The 21,212-nt window shown below is 37.2% G+C and overlaps 1 protein-coding gene across 3 annotated transcripts in view; it reads left to right on the plus strand.

The window, feature by feature from the left end:
- Positions 1-21,212, plus strand: part of PNPLA8 (patatin like domain 8, phospholipase A2) — a 50,236-nt gene that overhangs the window by 3,825 nt on the left and 25,199 nt on the right. For 2 of the 3 annotated variants that reach the window (XM_075209038.1, XM_075209039.1), the window contains 6 exons: positions 120-212; positions 3,243-4,298; positions 6,346-6,495; positions 10,558-10,709; positions 11,737-11,831; positions 19,387-19,558. In XM_075209038.1, the coding sequence (XP_075065139.1) occupies positions 3,288-4,298; positions 6,346-6,495; positions 10,558-10,709; positions 11,737-11,831; positions 19,387-19,558 (1,580 nt within the window). In that variant the 5' untranslated portion in view covers positions 120-212; positions 3,243-3,287. The remainder of the gene's footprint in view (positions 1-119; positions 213-3,242; positions 4,299-6,345; positions 6,496-10,557; positions 10,710-11,736; positions 11,832-19,386; positions 19,559-21,212) is intronic. The other variant, XM_075209040.1, reaches the window with a different exon arrangement.

A 21,212-nucleotide genomic window follows, 5' to 3' on the forward strand; every position in this document is an offset into this window, starting at 1 on the left:
TGTGTCAGTTATGGGCTAACGCTAATTTAATGCACATTTTCTTGCTTATACTAGTCTCCTTTGTGTTTTTACTCACCTTACCCTGCCTAACCAATGTGGAAATTGCTTTAACTCTGCAGACTGTATACATTAAAGAGCTACAAGCAATACAACATTTCCAGGATCATCAAGCATCCTTACTGAGCACCAGGGTTTTTAACAGATAAAGCTAGGTAAGTGATTAACAGGCAGGAGAGGCGGTACATATTGTCAAATGAAACATAATAATAATTAGTTCCTCTTAATAAACAGCTATGACAGATTGAAAACAGCTAATATTACTCACCTACCTGGGTTGGCGCAGAGTCTGAGCCATGAGTGCCCATTCCATTTATTTCTTGGGATAATGTAGTAGAACTAAAAGTACTAGAAGATTCTAGCCCGGAGGTAAAGACCAGTGTAATACAACTTTACCTTCAGGGTCCTCCTTATGCCCCCTGTCATTGGAGCATGAGCATGACATACCTGTATACTGTATTAGAATTCACCAAGTATGTGTTGAAAGAAATCTAAACTTTTAGATTAAGGGTATGTTAATACCAAGGTATCTATGTGTGCTCATTTAAAGTTCTAATACTTAATTTTCATTAAATGACATTCAATGTGATCCTTAGTTGAAACTGTTGACCCCTCTATTCATCGCAGTTCACTTGATAATAATACAATCTTATACGGAAGAACACTGTAACAGCACACAGTGAGAAGTTGTCGTAATAGTGTCACTGATATGGGTTTGTTCTCTGAGCTTTTATTGATTGAAAGCTTAAACAACAAGAGAGCAGTGGGAAAAAATCCTGATGATAGACATAGTGGTGACTTTTTTTTTTTTAATTCAGTGCTTCTGACAAAGTTGGGCTTCTTATGCATCCAGCGGACTGGCCAATCAGTGCTCTCAACACATGAGAAGCCTCTGTGTAGGAAGCCCCTAATGTCTATAGTCTACATCCTTAGTGGGATTAGTAGCTCTTTATGTGGTGGGTCTAACTGGTGGGGGATTGTGTGGCTGTGAATAACTCTGAAATGACTTTGTCCTGGACCTTGGACTCCTAAAATTTAGGTGGAAAGGGTTTTGTAATAAAATGATTAGTATTCTATTGCCAACTGCTATTCATTGATGAATACCACCGACTTTACTTTCTCTGCAATTAACTTTATTACTGCTGTTTGCATGGGTAGTATTAGCGTAGATATGCACTATTGGTTATTACACTATTTAGTAAGAGGACGTTATAGTGCTACAACTAATAAGACAAGACTACAGTTATTTAATTACCAGCTAGAATATAAAACATGAATGGTGATATATACTTTTTAAGCACATTTCTATGTTATAATAGGGATTTCAGTATTTTTCTATAAATAATTTTGTTCCGCTTGCCTCTATAAATCTTAACAGTAAGGAGTCTACTGATGCAGTGCAAAACATTGTACATTAACTTGCTTTAGGCAAAGACTTATAATGTTCTACTCTATCTGTACAACATCAGTTCACTTGCAGAGTCATGTTCTAAAAATGATGCTATTGAAACTGAGATGTTAATTGCACTTAGATGTGAATTATTCAAATATAATGGTAATATATCTAAGGCATTGGTGTCCTTGTTTTCCTTTTTTGTGGGCGAGGGAGAGTTTGTAGTTTAAGAGGTCCTCGATAGCAGTGTAGCCTCTCTAAGGTGAATTGCTCTGCAGCCTCTGCGCATGGTTTTTCCAGATCTGCACAATGACCAGCAACTGGTAACAGCAGAGATAATGGACGCATTTCCCGTCATGTTTTGTTTTTTAAGTGAAGAATTTTTTATTGCATCTTTCCAAATAATCCAAGCAAAATATTTAAACAGAGTAGTCTCCCTACAAATACAAACTAGCAACCGTATAGAATTCCCTTGAAATACAGGATATATATTATGTAGATATCACAATGTAAGTATTATAAACGGACAATCAATCATACTTAATAAGTATTTTAGAAATATTTAAAAGAAGAGTAATATATTAAGTGGAAACTAGAATACCTAAAGACACTATATCATCATCCTCACCATTTATTTACATAGCGCCACTAATTGTACAGCACCTCTGTACAGAGAACTCGCTCACATCAGTCCCTGTCCTATTGGGGCTTACAGTCTAAATTCCTTAACACACAGACTAGGGTCAATTTGTTAGCAGCCAATTAACTTACCAGTATGTTTTTGGAGTGTGGGAAGGAAACTGGAGCACCTGGAGGAAACCCACGCAAACACGGGGAGAACATACAAACTCCTCACAGATAAGGCCATGGTCTGGAATTGAACTCATGGCCCCAGTGCTGTAAGGCAGATGTGCTAGCCACTTGGACACCGTGCTGCCCGATGCTGTCTCTATAGAAAAGCTCCATGATCATTCAGTGCTATGAGATCTGAGTACTCCTAGTGATAAATGCTCTCAGTACATAAGGAGGTTCTGTGGTGATTCAGGCATATGTAAACCTACTCCACCCCTCACCCTTGTTTGGCGCACTTGAAAGCGAATTGGCAAAATATAGGTTGAGGGGTCTCCAGATTTATATTTCAGAAGAAATATAAGCTTTGCGTAAGGAGTACAAAAGCATGTAGCAGAGGATGACTGAAAGCATTGTCTGCAATCACTGATACCAATGGAGATTGGACTCTACTGCACACACTACTGTCACTTTAAATAGAACATTGCACAATGGAAAGCTTATGAAGGAATTACATATGTTTCTGGGTGACAAGTACCAAGTATTTGGATTAGAATTGATTGTTTCCCCTCTCAAAGGTAATTCAAGCTTTGTTTTACCTCATAGGAAAATCAGGAAAGCACAATCAGAAAAAAAACCAAAATGTAAGATTTCCTGCTTCATGGAAAAAATGCCTAGAAAATAATAGATTTCATGATACTGATGAAAAATGATCTCTTGATATTGGTTGCAAAAAAATATATATCCATACTGACAGTCATGTTAAAACTAGTGCACCTCTATATATTACAGTACATTAATGAATTAACCAGCTGAACTGAATAGAAACTGCTCAGTTCCAGTCCACACATTTTAGGTATGTCTATTCTTTGATAATAATCTGAGATTACATCCAGTAGTCAGCAATACTCTGTGGTTTGAATTCCTGTTTTGGGTCTTAAAAGTGTCCGTTTGGGTCTGAAAGGTTTGACTGTGAGTGTTTCTTTTTTTCTTCTCCTTTCAGATAATTGCAAATCTTATGCATAAAAATAGATAATATTTCTAAGTAATGTCCGTGCAGTTGCTATTGGATACATATCTTTATTTATGGACTTCTAGAAGGAGTATCTGGAGAAAACCTGATCTAAGGCTTATATACTCCTGCTGCAGATATTTTAATATTTACTCCAGTAGTAATTTTGCATCACATATTCAGCAACGCAAGCAGCTGTGCAGAAAAGCTACAGACAGGCGAGTTATCAATACTAGACTCCAAGCGGGTAATTACTCGGTCAGCTCTAAACTCAGTACTACTTCTTCAAAGGGAATAGCAGCAGCAAAGACGTCTATGTCCCGAATTAAGAATACTCTTGATTCTGTCTCCAAAGCTGTCTCAAGCACTCATAGTGAATTAATTTCACGCATTGTACGCTCAAAGCCAACTACTACCCATGGTGGGAAAGAAGAAAAGGTCCAAGTAAGTGAAGTTAGTGCTACTCGGTCAGACTCTACAGAAGGTAAAGGTGAGGAAATCATCAAAGAACCATTTATAAATCAGTCTAAAGAATTAGTTTGTACTGCCGAACCTACCATTCATCTCACCCAAGCCAGCCCTGTGGATTCTCTTCACGAAAGCACTGATTCCAGGACTGGTCTATTCCATGCAAGCTATCTTACCACTAACTTTGGGGAGACCTATAATTTCTTGGCCACTCATATAAACTCATACTTTGCAAATAGTACAAATAGTACAAGTATGGACAGTGAAGGTAAAAGCCACAATATTGAAATAAACGGTGATAAGGAAAAAGACTTGTCCTCTGCAACAGAAGATAACGAGATTTCTGCCAAAAGTAGTATTTCGAACTTTATTACCAATCAGTCTAATAATGTCCATGCGTTTGTGGGAAGCTACCTCGGTGGTCTTGTGCCTAAATTGAGATCTGAGCAGAAGAATGCATTAGAGGAAAAGGGAAAAGAGCAAGACGGAAATGAGACTGTCAGTACAAGTGAACAAGAAATAAATAAAGAGAAAAGTGCCGATGAAAAAGCTAAACGGTTGTTTCTTCAGAGGGAAAAGGTGAGTCAGCCATTTATTGAAAATTATTGCTAATCTTTCTACTTTTATGGGGTGCAAGAAAAATGACATTAAACACATTACATTGTCTTTTTTTTTTTTTTGCTGAGAAACAGATTTACAACTACTAAAATTTAAATTGTAAACATGTTCTATAAACAAATCCCATTCTGTTTTTTAATAAAATTAGATTATTTTTAGGTCATATTAATTATCAGTCTTACTAGTCATAAAGTTATTTTTTTTATAACTGCAGCCTATTATAGAGAGCATTGTAATGTCCCTATATACCACCTCATAATGCCATTATATAGTGCCTCCTAAAGCTCCATATAACCCTATAACAACCCCCTGGCTATTGTACTTATTTCACCCAAGTTAGTTTTTTTTGGGTTTTTTTGTATTGTAATGTTTTAAAATTTGTGTACCCTAATTCGTAGTGAGATGATTTGCAAATAATTGTTATTACATTTCCTGTTGCTTTATGTGGCAAATAAAACTCACAATAAAGCTATTTTAAGACCATTTGCCTTCAAGAGAAGCCAGTCAAACCCTTTAGGCTAGGACGGGACCAGTTTTGCCGAAGAACATTGCATGTGTAGGTAGTCTCATAGGAATACATTGGTTACTTATCATGCAGTCTGTTTCATGTAATTAGTGTCACTCAATCTGCAGCAATAAATCAATAATGTAGCCCTAGTTTTGGCTTTTACACATTCTTTCTCTTGCCAGCTGTGGCTCAAATTGAGTTTGGCATGCATTCAGCCAGCTCCTAATTAATGGGTCTGGTTTTTTTTTTTTTAGGCACGGATAAGAATAGTTAAAGGGGAAGTTCCAACTTCAGGGAAAAAATGTTTTTTCATCATTTCCTTATGGCCCAGAAATATTATTTTTTGTAATAATTGCAGCCAGTGATTAACTCCCAAAACTTTGCAGCTGAGCTGATGTCTGCAACTTGGATGTTAATTACTCAATTACATTTATTTCAATTAGTTGGCAAAATATAATTTTAAGGTCGCCAGAATTCCATGTTCTTGGTGTTTGTGGGAAGGGTTGTCACTGAAGTAGTAGGCAAAGTGTCCCCTCTGAGGGGAGTTGCTGTGCAGCTCACTATGTACCCGTTTCCTTACCCTAGCAGTAACTATTAGTTGCCAATGAAAACATTCCACCTTGGGCAGCAGTTTCAGAACAGGTGACTTTGGCAGGATGCCGCAGCAGGGTTGTGGGTTTGTCAGTAGCCAGTAGCTGCAGGGATCTAGCTGGAAGTCATTACATGAGAAATCAATGGGTGGTGTAGCTACAAAATGGTGAGAGAGGGGTATGTGTTGCATTTGAAGAAAATATGTAGTATAAGATTAGAATGATTAGATTATTTTTTTCGCTGACTATTAGGGGGGAATTCAATTCCTCCCAAAGTACCGCCGGGTTAAAACTATTACCGTTATTACGGTAGTTTTAACCCGGCTCCCTGAGCTGCGAGCAAAATGCCGGCGTTAGAGCTACCGTAATAACGGTGATAATGCGCAGGTCGCGTTACTTTTAACAGTAACGTGGCCAATTGAATATGCCCCTTAGTGGTGCAGAGAATCTGGGAAGTTTCAACCAAGAGGCAGCAGACAAAAACTGAATGATAAGTCTAACATTAATAGTAAAACTTGATTTATGTCATATTGTAATGTAGCAAAAATCATACTCAAAGCAATTCTATTAACACAGAATTGAATTTGTTGTCAATTCAAAACAGTACCACCCATTTTAAAGAGAGCTATAATAATATATATTTCCCTTTAGTTTCATACTTATGAACAGATGTCTCTTGGGTGGGGATTCATATAAATTAGTGTTTTTTTTTGTTTAGTGGCAAATGAAAATGAACTTGTTTGCATACCTCATTTACTGTTCCTAAACTTCAGCCCCATTTTAGTGTAAACATACATAGGCATTTTTGCATTAGGCTCCTTGACATTTAGATTCATTCAGATAGGTTTACGTATGCATTTTGGAAATGCATGTATTATTATAACTGTATAATTATATCTTTTAAATCCAGATTATTGCCCGAGTGAGTGTAGATAACAGAACAAGATCTTTAGTTCAGGCGCTGAAAAGAACCTCTGATCGGAGATTGTGTATCAATCGCACTGAAGAGTTGAGCTGTCACCTTCTAGAGTTTCCAGAAACAAGAGGTGTCGCAGTTAAGGTACAGTATGAATGTCAAACTCAATTGTGATTGATAATTCATTTTACAGTATTGCTGAATATAAAATGCATAGTGCAAGTGACTAAATAAAATGTTGGAAATCTAAGTAATTCTTTTGATTATTTTTGCTAAAGATTTTGCTTAATAAATGGAGCCCAAAGCAAGATACTAAATAGGTCACTAGTTTTACAGTGGTTATGATCTTGCCAGAAAAATGCAGTGACATTTAGTAGGATATAAAGTTTAAGATTTGTGTTGACAGCTGTGAGTAAAACATGACAGAATATGCAGATGTGAAAGAATTTGTGTATTGCACATGATGTAGGTCATTACATGACAGATACAGTGATTTTAATTGAAAACAAATTTTATTTTTGGAATGGTATCCTCATTAATAAGCCTGTTATACACCTGACATTAAACTGATGATTATGTGCAGGTTGAAGTATGGGAGACTAGGATAGGATAGAAAAAAGATGTGTGGCAGAACATGGCCGACAAAAATTTATGAACTCAGCCTATTTTTATTTTTTGTCCTGTGATCCACTATCTCCCCAAGAGGTAATATCATAATATTAAAGTATATACACTGTATGGACAAAAGTATTTGGCCACATCTGTTAATTATGGAATTGAGGCGTTTCAATAAGACCCGTTGCCAGAAGTGTATAAAATCAAGCTCCTAGCCATGCACTCTTCATTTGCAAACATTTGTGATACAAAATGGGTTGTTCTGAAGAGCTCAGTGACTTCCAGGTGCGGTACTGTGATAGGATGTCACCTTTGCAATAAGATGGTTCGTGGAATTTCATCCCTGCTGGATATTGCACGGTCAACTGTAAGTGATATTAGAAATTGGAAGCATTTAGGAACAACAGCAACTCCGTCACAAAGTGGAAGACCACGTAAAATCACAAAGTGGGGTCAATGACTGCTAAGGCGCATGGTGTGGAAAAGTCGCCAACGCTCTGCTGATTCCATAGCTGAAGAGTTCCGAACTTCCACTGGCATTAATGTAAACCGACAAACTGTGCAGCAGGAGCTTAATTGAATGGGGTTCCATGGCCGAGCAGCTATATACAAGCCTCAAATCACCAAGACCAATACCAAGCGTTGGATGGAGTGGTGTAAAGTCCGTGACACTGGACTGTGGAAATGTGTTCTGTGGAGTGCCGAATCACGCTTCTCTGTTTGGCAGTCAGATGGGCGAGTTTGGGTTTGGCGGATGCCGGGAGAACGTTACCCGACTGACTGCATTATGCCAACTGTGAAGTTTGGTGGAGGAGGGATAATGATATGGGGCTGTTTTTCAGGGTTTGGGCTAGGCCTCATCTCCAGTGAAGGACAATCTTAATGCTTCTGCATACCAAGTCATTTTGGACAATGCGATACTTCCAACTTTGTGGCAACAGTTTGGGGAAGGCCCTTTTCTATTCCAATATGACTGTGCCCCAGTGCACAAAGCAAGAACTACAAAGACATGGTTTGATGAGTTCGGTGTGGAAGAACTTGACTGACCCGCACAGAGCTTTGACCTCAACCCCATCGAACACCTTTGGGATGGACTGGAATGGAGATTGCGAGTTAGGCCTTCTCGTCCAACATCAGTGCCTGACCTCATAAATGCTCTACAGAATAAATAGGCACAAATTCTCACAGAAACACTCCAACATCTTGTGTGTATCTCCTCAACCATAGGGTCCCCAGAATGAAACTGATGCTTACACTGTAGATTAGCGATGGGCAACAGGTGGTCCTAGGGCCCTTTTTGTTTTCAGATTTGTTTTATATAGCTTGCAACATTTCTTTAAAATGCCTGCTACTATGTTATTACAGTTAGATGCCTCTTTCTTTGATTAATTGTATTGTTTTAAATTTTTACTGAGATTAAGGGTAATGTGCAGCGCTTTTGAAGTTTAGAATGCTTAACCATGCGGCCTTCGAAGTCTTTCAGGTTGCCTATCACTGCTGTAGATCCAATGGGAGCATCAATACATTGCTGTTTTTTAAAAATAATCTTTAATATGGGTGACATATATCTAAGTTATTCATATTGATGGTGTTTTGCGTTAAATCAGTTGAATGTTTGCAAAGTAGACTACATCACCCTTTTATAAATAGGCGAATGATGATGATATGCAGAAACGCCAATTTAGACCTTTATGAATATACTTAAGAAAACTACATTTTTAAACAAAGCCAATGACAGAACAATTCCATCTCCTGAGTAGAAATGTAAAAAAGTAACCACCACCATTTGCTCCCCATAAGTAGTGGTGGATATTTCTCTAGGACCCATCCACTGCTCTGGCGGGATCCCTGAAGTAATTGGTGACCCCAGTAAAAGAAGTGGCAGCTGCTGTCATTCGGTCGCTACAGGCCACCAACAGTCCCAGCGCCCATTGTTCCTGCTTTGAGTCAATTGCATCATCAACCCAATGATACATTATGACTGGGGCAGAAGGCAGTACTGACACAGTAATATGCGGTCTATACAGTACAAGACGTTCAACCCAAAAGCTAGAATTTAATATATATATATATATATATATATATATATATATATATATATATATATATATATATATATATTTTTTTTAATATATACATGATATAAACTTAAATTAAACATCAGAAGGGTGGAAGGGTTTTATTTAATTCTAATACTGTGCCCCTATTCAGGCCAGGCTCACCTGTTACTTTGCGCTTTATACCACTTGGTTCTCCAGCACAACTCTTAAGCAATGATAAATATATAACTGCTTGTAACGGCCAGCACATGACACTAAATAATGACAAGCAAGTTTTGAAACTAACCGTTTTGTTTTTTTCTCAATGAAACCTCACTTTGTTGTAATCTTGGGCTTAAAATAGTATTGACCACACGATTTCACTCTTGTGTTGAGTACTTTCAAAAACACAAAACACTTCTTGGACAGCAAGGGTATGGTTCTAAATGCTCCATGCTGTGTGCTGAGTATGTGATCAAACAAGTATATACAACTATGCACATTATTAGGCAGTGAACCTATAATAGAAATAGGCTTTCATAAAAGAGCTCCTGTTAACATTCATAAATATATATCCGCTTATCATAACTGAAGATAGAGCTGTAGCCTTGGGTACATTATTATATTATAATAAATATATATTATAGCATATCCCATAAACCAGTTAAAGTTCACTGTTTTGAACTACTACATTGCATTTCTGTACCCGTTTAGATGTGTTTGCAGTTGTGTTCAGTTATCGGTTTTTAAAAGTGTCTGTCACAAAACAGGAAGTTTTTATCTTGTTCAAGCCAAACGCATATGGAATCACATGTTAATGCGCCTTACCCACATGTCATTGCATTTACAATATGCTCTCATTGGAGTGATGTACATTTCAAACTGCGTCCCTGCATGTTATACGCATCGAAATGAAACAAGAAGTGTTTAAAATAAAGGAATGCAATAAATACAGGTGAAAATGCAAATATGTATGATCACATTCTGTACAATGATTTTTCTTTACAAATTGGTTTTAAATGCGCTTTACTTGCTTTACAAATTCAACTTAAAGGCAGAATTCTAACACCAGTGATTACATAGCCTTAGACTTTTGTCACATTACTGTATTGTTTTCAGCCATAAAAATGCAGCATCCAAAAGCTGTATCAAGCTACTGTAATTACATATTATTTTTAATGGAAAATACTGCTTACCTATTGATAGCTGAATGTCACTAAACTAATTTGAAAGTGTGATTTTATTTATTTTTTATTTTTTTTATGTATATTTGGCTGGAAAATTATTAAATTAAAAAATCACAGGTAACCTAACAGAGAACAATAGTCTCCATTTAAGTACACAGTAAAGGTGAATACAATGCCTCAACATCTGAAGTTCTGTCCGGGTATAGGCACGTTGGGTTCTGTGAAATGTGAATAATTTTATTATGGCAATTTTTCTAAGCTTCTGGTACTTTTACCTATTTTAGTGCATTGAAATGAAATGTACCTCATATTAACTGAACCAGGGATTTTGTAACAAATAATTTAACTTTTTTTTTTTATTCCAGGAAAAAGTAATTCCTTATTTATTGCGTCTACGACAAGTGCAGGATGAAACCCTGAAAGCTGCTGTAAGAGAAACGCTAGCCTTAATAGGTTATACCGACCCTGTTAAGGGCAGAGGGATTCGAATACTCACTATTGATGGTGGCGGAACTAGGTAAAGATTCTTTTCTGCTTACATTTTATAGACATTTTTTTAAACACTTAAATGCTGAGTAAAATGTTTATATATGATAATGAAACGCATTAATAGAAACCTAATAAGCTTAGTCCTGTCCAATTAAGACTGGTGTCAAATGGGAGCTTTTTTTACTCCATGTTTATAGCACCATGTTTATAGCACAATGTCTAACCGTTCCGAATTGAAATCCTCCACAGTAATACGGAGAGCATATGACATTAGCGCTTTTTTTTCCCCTGAGAGGTTTTTAGAATGCTCCCCAGTCAAAATAAATTATACTTTAGTAGACCCTTTCACAATGAAGGGCCTGATTAATTAGCACAAAGTGAGCGCAATTTGACTTTTTTTAAATTGGACAGAAGTTGCATGCAAGTACGCTCGTATTCAAGTACCAACGGATATGAAGAAACGTTCCTAGTTGAATGCGGCTATGAGTATGCTCTGCCTATACGGCAGACGGACAAAGGACACACTGCAGGATACACACAATGCATATGTATATATAAAGTCCCATCCGAATGCAAAATAAAAAAAAGAATTGTTAAATTAACACCTGTTAATAATATAATCATTCATAAAAATACATTGGGGGGAATATTTTTCTTTATTTTTTTTTACATGAAATTAATTTATCAAGATAATGTTTACTATATATAAAATGCATTTTTACATATGCTCTTAATTGCAAACACATGTTTTGGCATGCATGCGCATCCTTTATCACTATGACTCAGCACTTACACCTTCCCTGTAGCTGGTGCAGGTGATACGGCTAAAAATCAAGTACCTAAGAGATACCCAGAGCTTGAAATGGACGGATGTCAGTGCGCTCAACCTTGGCACGCTCTATCTAGAAAAGCAATTGCATTAAAAGTGCCCGTGTGACAATACCTTAAACCACAGCAACAACAAATTATATGTACTTTAATGTATGAACAGATTTGCTTATTTTATCAGGGGTTAAATCCCAATTTTCTTCTTTTTCTCCCTCTTTTTGCGGTAGAGGTATAGTCGCTCTACAGACTCTACGGAAATTGGAAGAACTGACCGGAAAACCAATTCATCATCTCTTCGATTACATTTGTGGTGTTAGTACAGGTACATTCAAATCATGTGACATTTACAGCCATACGAAGACTTCCTTACTAGCTCTGACTATTTATAGAACCGTATATCGAAATGCCTATTAAATCTGTTTAAGAAAGTGAATGGCCTTTATAGTGACGCGTGTACCACTGTCATATGGAAAGTGCACATTTGTGTTTTGAAGTTATTTTCATGTGATATTGAAATAATTGTCGTATAGAGAGGGATAGAGCAAAGGCAGAATCAGTGATTGTCACTTATAATCAACATAAAATATGTTTGTGTGATGTCAGTAGATGTGCAGTACTTCTGAAATAATGACAGCTCGGAAAAAAGTTCAGTGGCTGTCAACCCAAGGGTAAGGGCTCCAACTGTGAGCCCCTGTCACCAAATTAGAACAATCACAGCTTACCGGGAAAACACTCCTTCATTTTGTGTGCTTGTTTTCTTTATTTTTCATGCTTTTGGAAAGAGAGACAAGAAAATATTTACTCAGCAGGTGACCTGGTCTGCAGCACAGCAAGTGGCCCTCTTTTCTCAGTAAATTAGGGAATGCATTTATAATGTGCTTGAGAAATTGTCATTATTTATCAAGGTCATTAGAAAATTAGATCACCACAGCTTATACATGGGATTTAAAATCTTTCGGTCTTTCGATTTTCTCTGTCTGTCTCTCTCTGGATCTCTGTGTGTGTGTCTCTCTCTCTCTCTCGGTGTGTCTCTCTCTCTCTCTGGGTCTCGGTGTCTCTCTCTGTCTCTCTTTTTTTTATTTTTTATATTTTATTCAGATTTTCTCTTTTATAAAATATTAATTGAGATGAGACGGACAGGATCAGTTGTTCAAGGTGAAGTGCCCCCTTTTTTATTTTACAGTCTTCCTTAATGCCAAAAATGAAAGCCAAGGTTGTGATCGTTCTGCTGTCTGCCGCTCCTTGTTATACCATTATTGTATTATTCATGGCGTCTCTCTTTGTGCAGCATCATTACCCATTTCACCTTTCCAAGTGCACAGAGCACTCAAGGCATTTTTTCCAGAATGCTTAGAAGTTGTTGCAGTCAGATGATGAGCGTTTATATGTATTTAGAGCTTATATATTCGCTTTGTACGCATTATTTAGATTTTTGTTTTCATGCATATATTTGAACTAGATATATAGTATAACAACATAGGTACCATTTCTAATGTATAAAACTATTTTTCAAATTCCATGTTATTGTGTTTAATTTTTTTAATCGGGAGGTTACATTGTTTCTGGCATTACATATTTACATAAATGGAGAACACCAGGTAAAGGTCATTTACCCCCCCCCCCCCCCGCCCCTACAAACTACCTGTCCACCAAATATAAAGTCCATAGACATCCCATATCAGGGACCTCAGAAATTCATCAGCTATCGCTTCTCCCAGGCTAACAGCTGACAGGCGGCTGAAATAAACTGATCAATAGAGGTCATTTGTGCCTCCCACATTGCTTATTCCATTTTCAAATCCACCTGTTTTTCCATAGAAGTGCATGGATTTGTGGGCCAAGTCCAGAACGTTGAATAAAGGCAAGAGCTCAGCAGATCAGGGGTGTTTTGCCCACTGAATGTGAATGTGGTTAGCTATGCACCCACATGCCAAAACAAGATTTTAAAGGGGATTAAATGGAAAAGGTTCTTATAGGTCAGTGGTCCCTGTGGTTAGAGAGCATTTTTCTTCCCTCTGTACTCTGCAGGTGCCAATAATTATGACTTGTCTCATTTCACATTCAGTTGGATAACTTTTGCACTCTCTGCACTTTATACAACACAGACCTATAATAGCGACAGTCCTGATTCCCCGCATTAGTTAATTTAAGGCATAAATTAGGTCAAACTGAACAGTATTTTAGGGATCAAATGGAATACTTGAAATGTATGGCTGGGCTGGTCCTACGGTGGTAGTTGGCTGGCTCAAGTGACTTTTTAACTCTTTGCACCATACACATTTTTAATATTGGTGAAACTTTAATTTGCCAAGGGTTTCAATTGTACAAAAATACAACCGTTTCATTTGAGGGAAAAATTCCATATTTGCCAATGTTCTACTGAATGTCCCTATTGGGCCACAGCTTTATTAGTAGTATTTTTTGCTGATTACTTTTACACTTAGCCTGTTGGTCATGGGAGTCAGGTTTTCAGCGATATCGGGGGGTGAATATCTTATAAACTACTAGAGCCCTGTGCAGCAGTTCTACTGTGTAGAGGAGTTTATTGGAGAGAGAAAATACTTTTTAACTTGATTTCTTACTTTAACCAAACTTGCAGATAATTGTTGCTTGATTTTCGGTAGCAATTTTTCCCTTTACTACATTTCATTTTTCCAATTTCTATTCTGAGGAATCTTTATACACCAATCAGCCACAACATTAAAACCACCTGCCTAACAGTGGTAGGTCCCCCTCGTGCCGCCAAAACAGCTGTGACCCATCGAGACATGGACTCCACGGGACCTCGGAAGGTGTCCTGTGATATCTGGCACTAAGTCATTATCAGCAGACCCTTTAAGTTCTGTAAATTGTGATGTGGGTCCTCCATGGCTCAGTCTTGTTCTTCTAGCACATGCCACAGATGCTAGATCAGATTGAGATCTGGGGCCATGTCAGCTCCTTGAACTCTTTGTCATGTACCAATTTTTGCAGTGTGGGAGGGCGCATTATCCTGCTGAAAGAGGCCACTGCAAATAAGGGAATACCGTTGCCATGAAGGGGTGTACTTGATCTGTAATGTGTCAAAGTAACATCCACATGAATACCAGGACACAAGGTTTCTCACATCACAATGCCTCTGCCGGCTTGCCTTTTTCCCATAGTGCATCCTGGTGCCATCTCTTCCCCAGGTAAACAACACACCCGGCCACCCATATGATGTAAAAGAAAAGTTGATTCATCAGACCAGGCCACCTTTTTCCATTGGTTCATGGCCCAGTTCTGGTGCTCCGTTGCCTATTGTGGGTACTTATCGGGGTGGACAGGGGTCAGCACGGGCACTCTGACCAGTCTACGGCTCAGCAGCCCTATATGCAGCCAGCTGCAATGCACTGTGTGTTCTGACACCATTCTATCATACCCAGCATTAACTTTTTCAGCTATTTGCACTACAGTAGCTCTTCTGTGGGATTGGACCAGATGTGCTAGCCTTCACTCCACACACACATCAGTGAGCCTTGGGAGCCCACGGGAATTCTCCGACCCAGTCATCTAGCCATCACAATTTGGCCCTTATCAAAGTCTCTCGGGTCCATACGTTTGCCCATTTTTCCTGCTTCCAACACATCAACTTCAAGAACTGACTGTTCATTTGCTGCCTAATGTATCACACTGTGACGGCTGCCATTGTAATGTGAAATCAATGTTATTGACTTCACTTATCAGTGTTTTTAATGTTGTTGCTGATTGGTGTGTATATATATATACTGTCAATAGCAGTGTAGTAATACAGTGGTAAAAGCCAGTACACAAATTGGTTGCATAGGAGAGGTGTTGGTTTCAGTGAAAGAGAGATTATATTGTTCTGAGAAACATTTCTCTGTTTCTCAAACACACTACTCTTAAAGAGAAATCCACCTTCTATCCCAGCCATACAAAAGGACATTTATTAGCACCTTTCAAAAGTTAGTCGAGAGTGATTTGGAACCGGGATTATTCATCAATCGGCTCATGAGCATTGCCTACATTGACTTTTCACTCCTACTACTATCGAGATGGAGAAACGGAGCTAATCTGCGCATGTGCAAAGGATCAAGCACAGACCGCAGGCACACAGCCGCCAAACACATCTGTACGAATCGCAACGGCAAAGAGGAAGGATGGTTCAGCGGACCGGATTCTCCGGGTAACATTCCAAATCAAAATATGATTTGACACTCTCTAGTCTTGTAAAATAACAGTTAGCCTAGTTCCTGTGTACAACTAAGTAGTATGTGTTAAAGTGCCAAACGGGGGCAGTTCCATCCAGTTGACCTGAGTGACGAGCAGTGCTGATAGTTGACCGTACATGGTCAGGTGCAGTCATCATCTGATTTTACAGCCATTACAATCAATATTGGAAAGATTTGCATTGGATCTTGATCGCGATCAGCAGCACATACAAGCATCTAATTCAATCTAAAACTACCTTATTGACAGACATAATCACAGCATGTATCGGCACTTTTAGTTTTCTTGATTGCAATTTAAGCTATTTCTATTGGCTATAGATGTGTTATTTTAACATTAATTGTTTGGTTGTTGGGAAGCTATCACTACAGGTGTCTTTTGATTTGTGTATCTTTCCTGATAATTCTGATTATTCCATGAGCTAACCATATTTAATCTCTGAGTGGAGATCTATTTAATGACCAATACGGCTGAGTTTTAAACATGTATTAAATGCAAATACATGTGCCGATTCCTAAACAGCAGCCTGTACTCTTGCTTTTTTTGGTAAATACTAGTTTTGATTGTGTGTGTATAATCTATAATATAAATGTCTAGTGGCGTGTGTTAGTCTGTCTGTGTGTGTGTGGAAAAAATAAAACCAAGCTGCAGCGCCACCTGCTGGGCGGAGTTATACACTGACCTACTAAATTCTTAGCGTGTGTGGGAAAAAAAATTCGGAAAGGGCTGAAATTTGGTATACTAAGATGTTTTTAATTTGTTAATTTAATTTGTTAATTGTTAAAAGTGTTTATAAAGATTTAAAAAATATATATATATATATATATATTTCTTGAAGGAGAAGTGACAGTTGGGAGTGGTTGGTGGTTGCCGGGGGTGACAGTGGGGAGTGGTTGGTGGTTGCCGGGGGTGACAGTGGGGAGTGGTTGGTGGTTGAGGCCTGGGCTATGGCCCAAATGCATGACAAGAACCTTTTAACACCTTAAGTAGCTTGATTTGACTAGAATGCATGAGTATTATGCACGGGTTAACTTGTTTAATATATGTCCACAATCATACCAGTATTGATTGTGTGGTATTTTTACTTAATGTATATGTTCATAATGCTACTAGTTTACTCTTCAAAATTGGCTTTTTCAGGCACAAGCATTGTTTACTAACCTAGGTGCAAAAGTGCAGTAGCCCATAGCATCCAATTGGATACCTGGAACTAGACTGGTGAGAACTAATTGGCAGGTGGCTGCTATTGGTTCCTGCACTCGTGCATCTAATGAGTAACCCTGATTGGCGCTAGTTATAAAGCTGTACTGAGTAATGCAGGCTCTGTTTGCTTGTATATGACTAACCCTTCTATGATTGCATGGAGCTTGAAAGACTTGTTATTTATAGATCGTTCCTGGTAAGCATGTTGTTTACTGTGATTGAGTATTCAGTTGTGAGGACAGTAGAATATTGCTGTTTCGTTGGAAATTTTCTTGCAATAGTAGCTTGTCTTGTCTGTATCTTAGTTTCCTACCCTTGATCTGGTTATAAAGTTATGCAGCTATAGCTAATACAGAAGTCAGCATTATGTATCACTAGCTAGGAATTGCTGTGAGATATCTATACTTCCTTACATTGTTATGTCATGGTCAGGGAAGCTATGCAGAGATAAATTGATAGGCACATTGATCTCATTGTGAAGCTTCCATTTTAGTACTGCCTGGGTGACTTTATCATTAGTAATGTGCAATTAAACTATAATTAGTGCAATACCTGTATTAATTAATTTAGTTTGGAAGCTTTTTACAATGCAAGACCTAATAAATATAGTGTGTGTGTGTGTGTGTGTGTGTGTGTGTGTGTATAATTGTGTCTGTAATAGTACCATATACCCGGTTGTCCTTTGAGTTGGATGTATTGTCCAATGACCTTGTCAGTGAGCCCCAAACAGGGCAAAACATCTGTATATATGTGGGTCTTAGTGCTTCTCTGTATCATGGTCAGAGTGCATTCATACAAACTTCTGCTATGTTATGGTGCTGTTGTAGTCGAGCTATGTGGTAGCTTAAATGAATCTCTGACCTTTTTCATTCTTTGCCAGCCTATCATTTCAATTTACCCATGTGATTCAAAAATGATTCAGGTTTACCTAAACTTATCACTTGTTGTTTTCATTGTTACAAAAATAGTGTATATTGGAGCATTGGCTTCAATGCTACTAATATGGACCAAAAAGATTGCAAATCATAGGAATTAGCTTCAGACTGCCGGTAACATCAAGTGCTCTTCGGTGAATTAACCTTCCTTCATTGCCTTTGGTCACTGTTTATCTAGGATATCAATTGGGTCGATAACAAATAGGCATTCATCTATACTATTGTTCTTATTCAATATAATTTACAGAAGAGCAGAAATGTAGTATCTCCTACTCACAGTAATGAACATGCAACACAATGCATAACAATGGTTTTAATCTTTTTGCATTGTGCTCATTTGAGAAAAGAATAGGTATTGACGTGTACTTCACATCACCAGCATATTCCGTAGCTCTTTACAAATGGGCCACACCTTTATCTAAGCGAATTGTGGTAATCAGTAGCTACAAGACAAATATATATATTCAAAACTGGTACAAAGGAACAGATTGGCCATAGAAGTCAGATTCTAGCTCTAATGTTTCAAGTGCAATTTAGAAAAGGAAGTTCTTATCTAATTTTATAGGCAATACACCCATTTTCAGTTGCACTAGTTTTCATAAATGTACTCATAGTTTATCAATATTACATGTTTTGCTTTCAGATAACTATTGCATTGTGTGTACACTAGATGGCAGTATAAGAGCATGCTAACATTCTGTACTTATCTCTTATTTCCATGCAATGCTTAATGAAAGGATTTTGCGAAAGGGCATGACCAATGGTTTTGACGTGCCCTTTGGAATTAATCGGAGAGAATATTAAAAAAATGTTGAAAAACACAGTTTCTGTCTATTAAAATTTGGTTGTGCATTAAACATCTGAAAAATGATAACACCATAAAATTTAGCAATTTGCCTGCAAACCACTTATGTAATTGTACTTAACATGTATACAGTATTACAGTGTTTTTTCTTTTTAAATACAGCAAAGTATTGTAATAAAGTACATTCTATACATTGGGGAGTGTCCTATTTTAAGTGTGTGATGATTTTCAGAATCCCATTTCTTGGAGATTAATTTATGAAGCTCATGTGAGGCCCCCCTTAATCCCTATTCTAGAATGATTGCTCTAGTTAATAGAATCCCTGCATAAAAGTCTGGAATCTAATGCACTTTGGCATAAAAGTAGCAGGCACTGTGAAGAGTAGATCAATGCTTAAAAGGGCAGATAATCTGAGCTGTTTATGAGTACATGGTTATGTTGTTGTTTTTATAGGAATTACACCTTGATTGTGGTGTGTGTGTGTGTGTGTGTGTGTGTGTGTATATAATATGTGTGTGTGTGTGTATATGTGTGTCTATATATATATATATATATATATATATATATATATATATATATATATATATATATATATATATATATAGTGTATGTGAGTATAATAAATGTTGTTGTTTTTTTTTACAGTTTATGTATGTATTACGTGTATATATATATGTTCGTTTGTGTGTGTTCATACAACATCCAAACAGTTTTTTCCTTTTCAGGAGCGATACTGGCATTTATGTTGGGATTATTTCAAATCCCACTTGATGAGTGCGAAGAACTGTATCGTAAATTAGGAAGTGATGTCTTCAAGCAGAATGTTATCGTTGGAACAGTAAAAATGGGCTGGAGCCATGCTTATTATGACAGTGAAATCTGGGAAAAAATGCTTAAGTAAGTATGTAGTTTGATGTTTTTCGAAATCAAACCGATTTTATTATCTTCATAAGACCATTCTGGGCACGGGATAAGTTGCGTAATGTTACCATTGTTTCTAGGGATATAATCGCTATACAAATAGTTAAGAATCTTTAATATATTAAATTTGTAAAGCATGCAAGTTTATTTCATTCTCCTTTTGTATAGCAGATATGTAACTCTTTCATGACAGTCATTTGTAAGTTTATTGTATATTTTCACCTGTTCTTCTTTTGCATTGCCATTTGTCTAATATTTCTGTATTGTCAGTTTGTATGCCCTGTCTGGTTAACTGGTCCATTCAAACCATGCCAATGAAAGCCATACTGTACATACAAAGGGATCTTGAGTTATACTTCCACCACAGCACAGCCATGTAGGCTGCTACATGATGATGAAACTATCCCCAAGGTTGGAGGACTATAGACCATAGAGTATCTAGCATGATTCACAAGAAATATGCCTCATTTAACAGTCTTTGGTTTTAGTTCTGGGAGATTATTAAATCATTGGAAAATTAACTCTTTATCCAGCATAGGGATTTTTAGATAAATACAGTAGATATTAAATATGTATTGTCTGATGATTGCCCACACACACACATAAGACTGTTGTTAGATGAGTGTTTCTGAACAAACTATGGTGACTTGCTCTCTCCTTAATCGCTCCATAAAGACATTTCTGGTGACAGATACCAACACGAATTTTAGAACACAATTTGAAATTAAACAATAATAGTTATAAGTGGTTGCATCCTCAATATGTGGTTAAATAATGAAATAGGTTTTTATAATCCGTAAAAAAACAACCAAATTCTTTAAATAAGAGAGGAAAAAGAAGTATAGATTTTGGAAATTTATTTTTACCAAATCTAAAGGTCTAAAGAACCAATATATGTCCACATTTCTGAACAAAGTAAACTGCTTTGTGACATGGGAGCTCGACTTTCCATAGACTTGACTGTATCAGTCACTGGACCTCAGAATGCTGAATTTTTCTACATGGAAAAATGCATTGTTTCTATGATTTTTATTTTGTTTATATTACCCAATTATCACCATCCTGGCAATGTGGAGAACTAAAATTGTCAGATTATGGTAACGGAATACCTAGTATTCTGTTTTAGAACATATAAATACAATGTTAAATGTCTAAAGTTTTGTAAGTGTATTAGAAATGTTTATGTTTGTAGATGTAATGCGCTGCCTTTTTTTTTATATTGTTTATTTTTACAATTTAGTTTTGGTTTCTTTTTTAAATCAGACAGAGTGCATTGTCTCCTCACCTTATTTCACACAGAGCTGTTCAGATCTGCCGCAGCATAACCACAAAATAATCTAGCTAGGGCTATATTTACTATATCAATGTATCTCTACTTGCTATAAAAAGGTGCCAGGGATAACCTAGTATCCATCTTAAAGGACTTGTAAGAAAGCCCAGGTTGTTATACAGGTGCATGCTTGGTGTAGGTCAGAGGTTTGTCTTTTCTCGTCCTCCATCTGACATGTAACACCAACACTATATTCATAAACATTTGGGTTTATGAACTTAAGTGTGCAGTACTAAAAAGCTATTTTTATGTTTTTATTGTGCGTCGTTTAATACAATTAAACAAAGGTTGCTTGTGGTT

This window comes from Mixophyes fleayi, chromosome 4, assembly GCF_038048845.1.
Source record: "Mixophyes fleayi isolate aMixFle1 chromosome 4, aMixFle1.hap1, whole genome shotgun sequence".
Classification (NCBI taxonomy): domain Eukaryota; kingdom Metazoa; phylum Chordata; class Amphibia; order Anura; family Limnodynastidae; genus Mixophyes; species Mixophyes fleayi.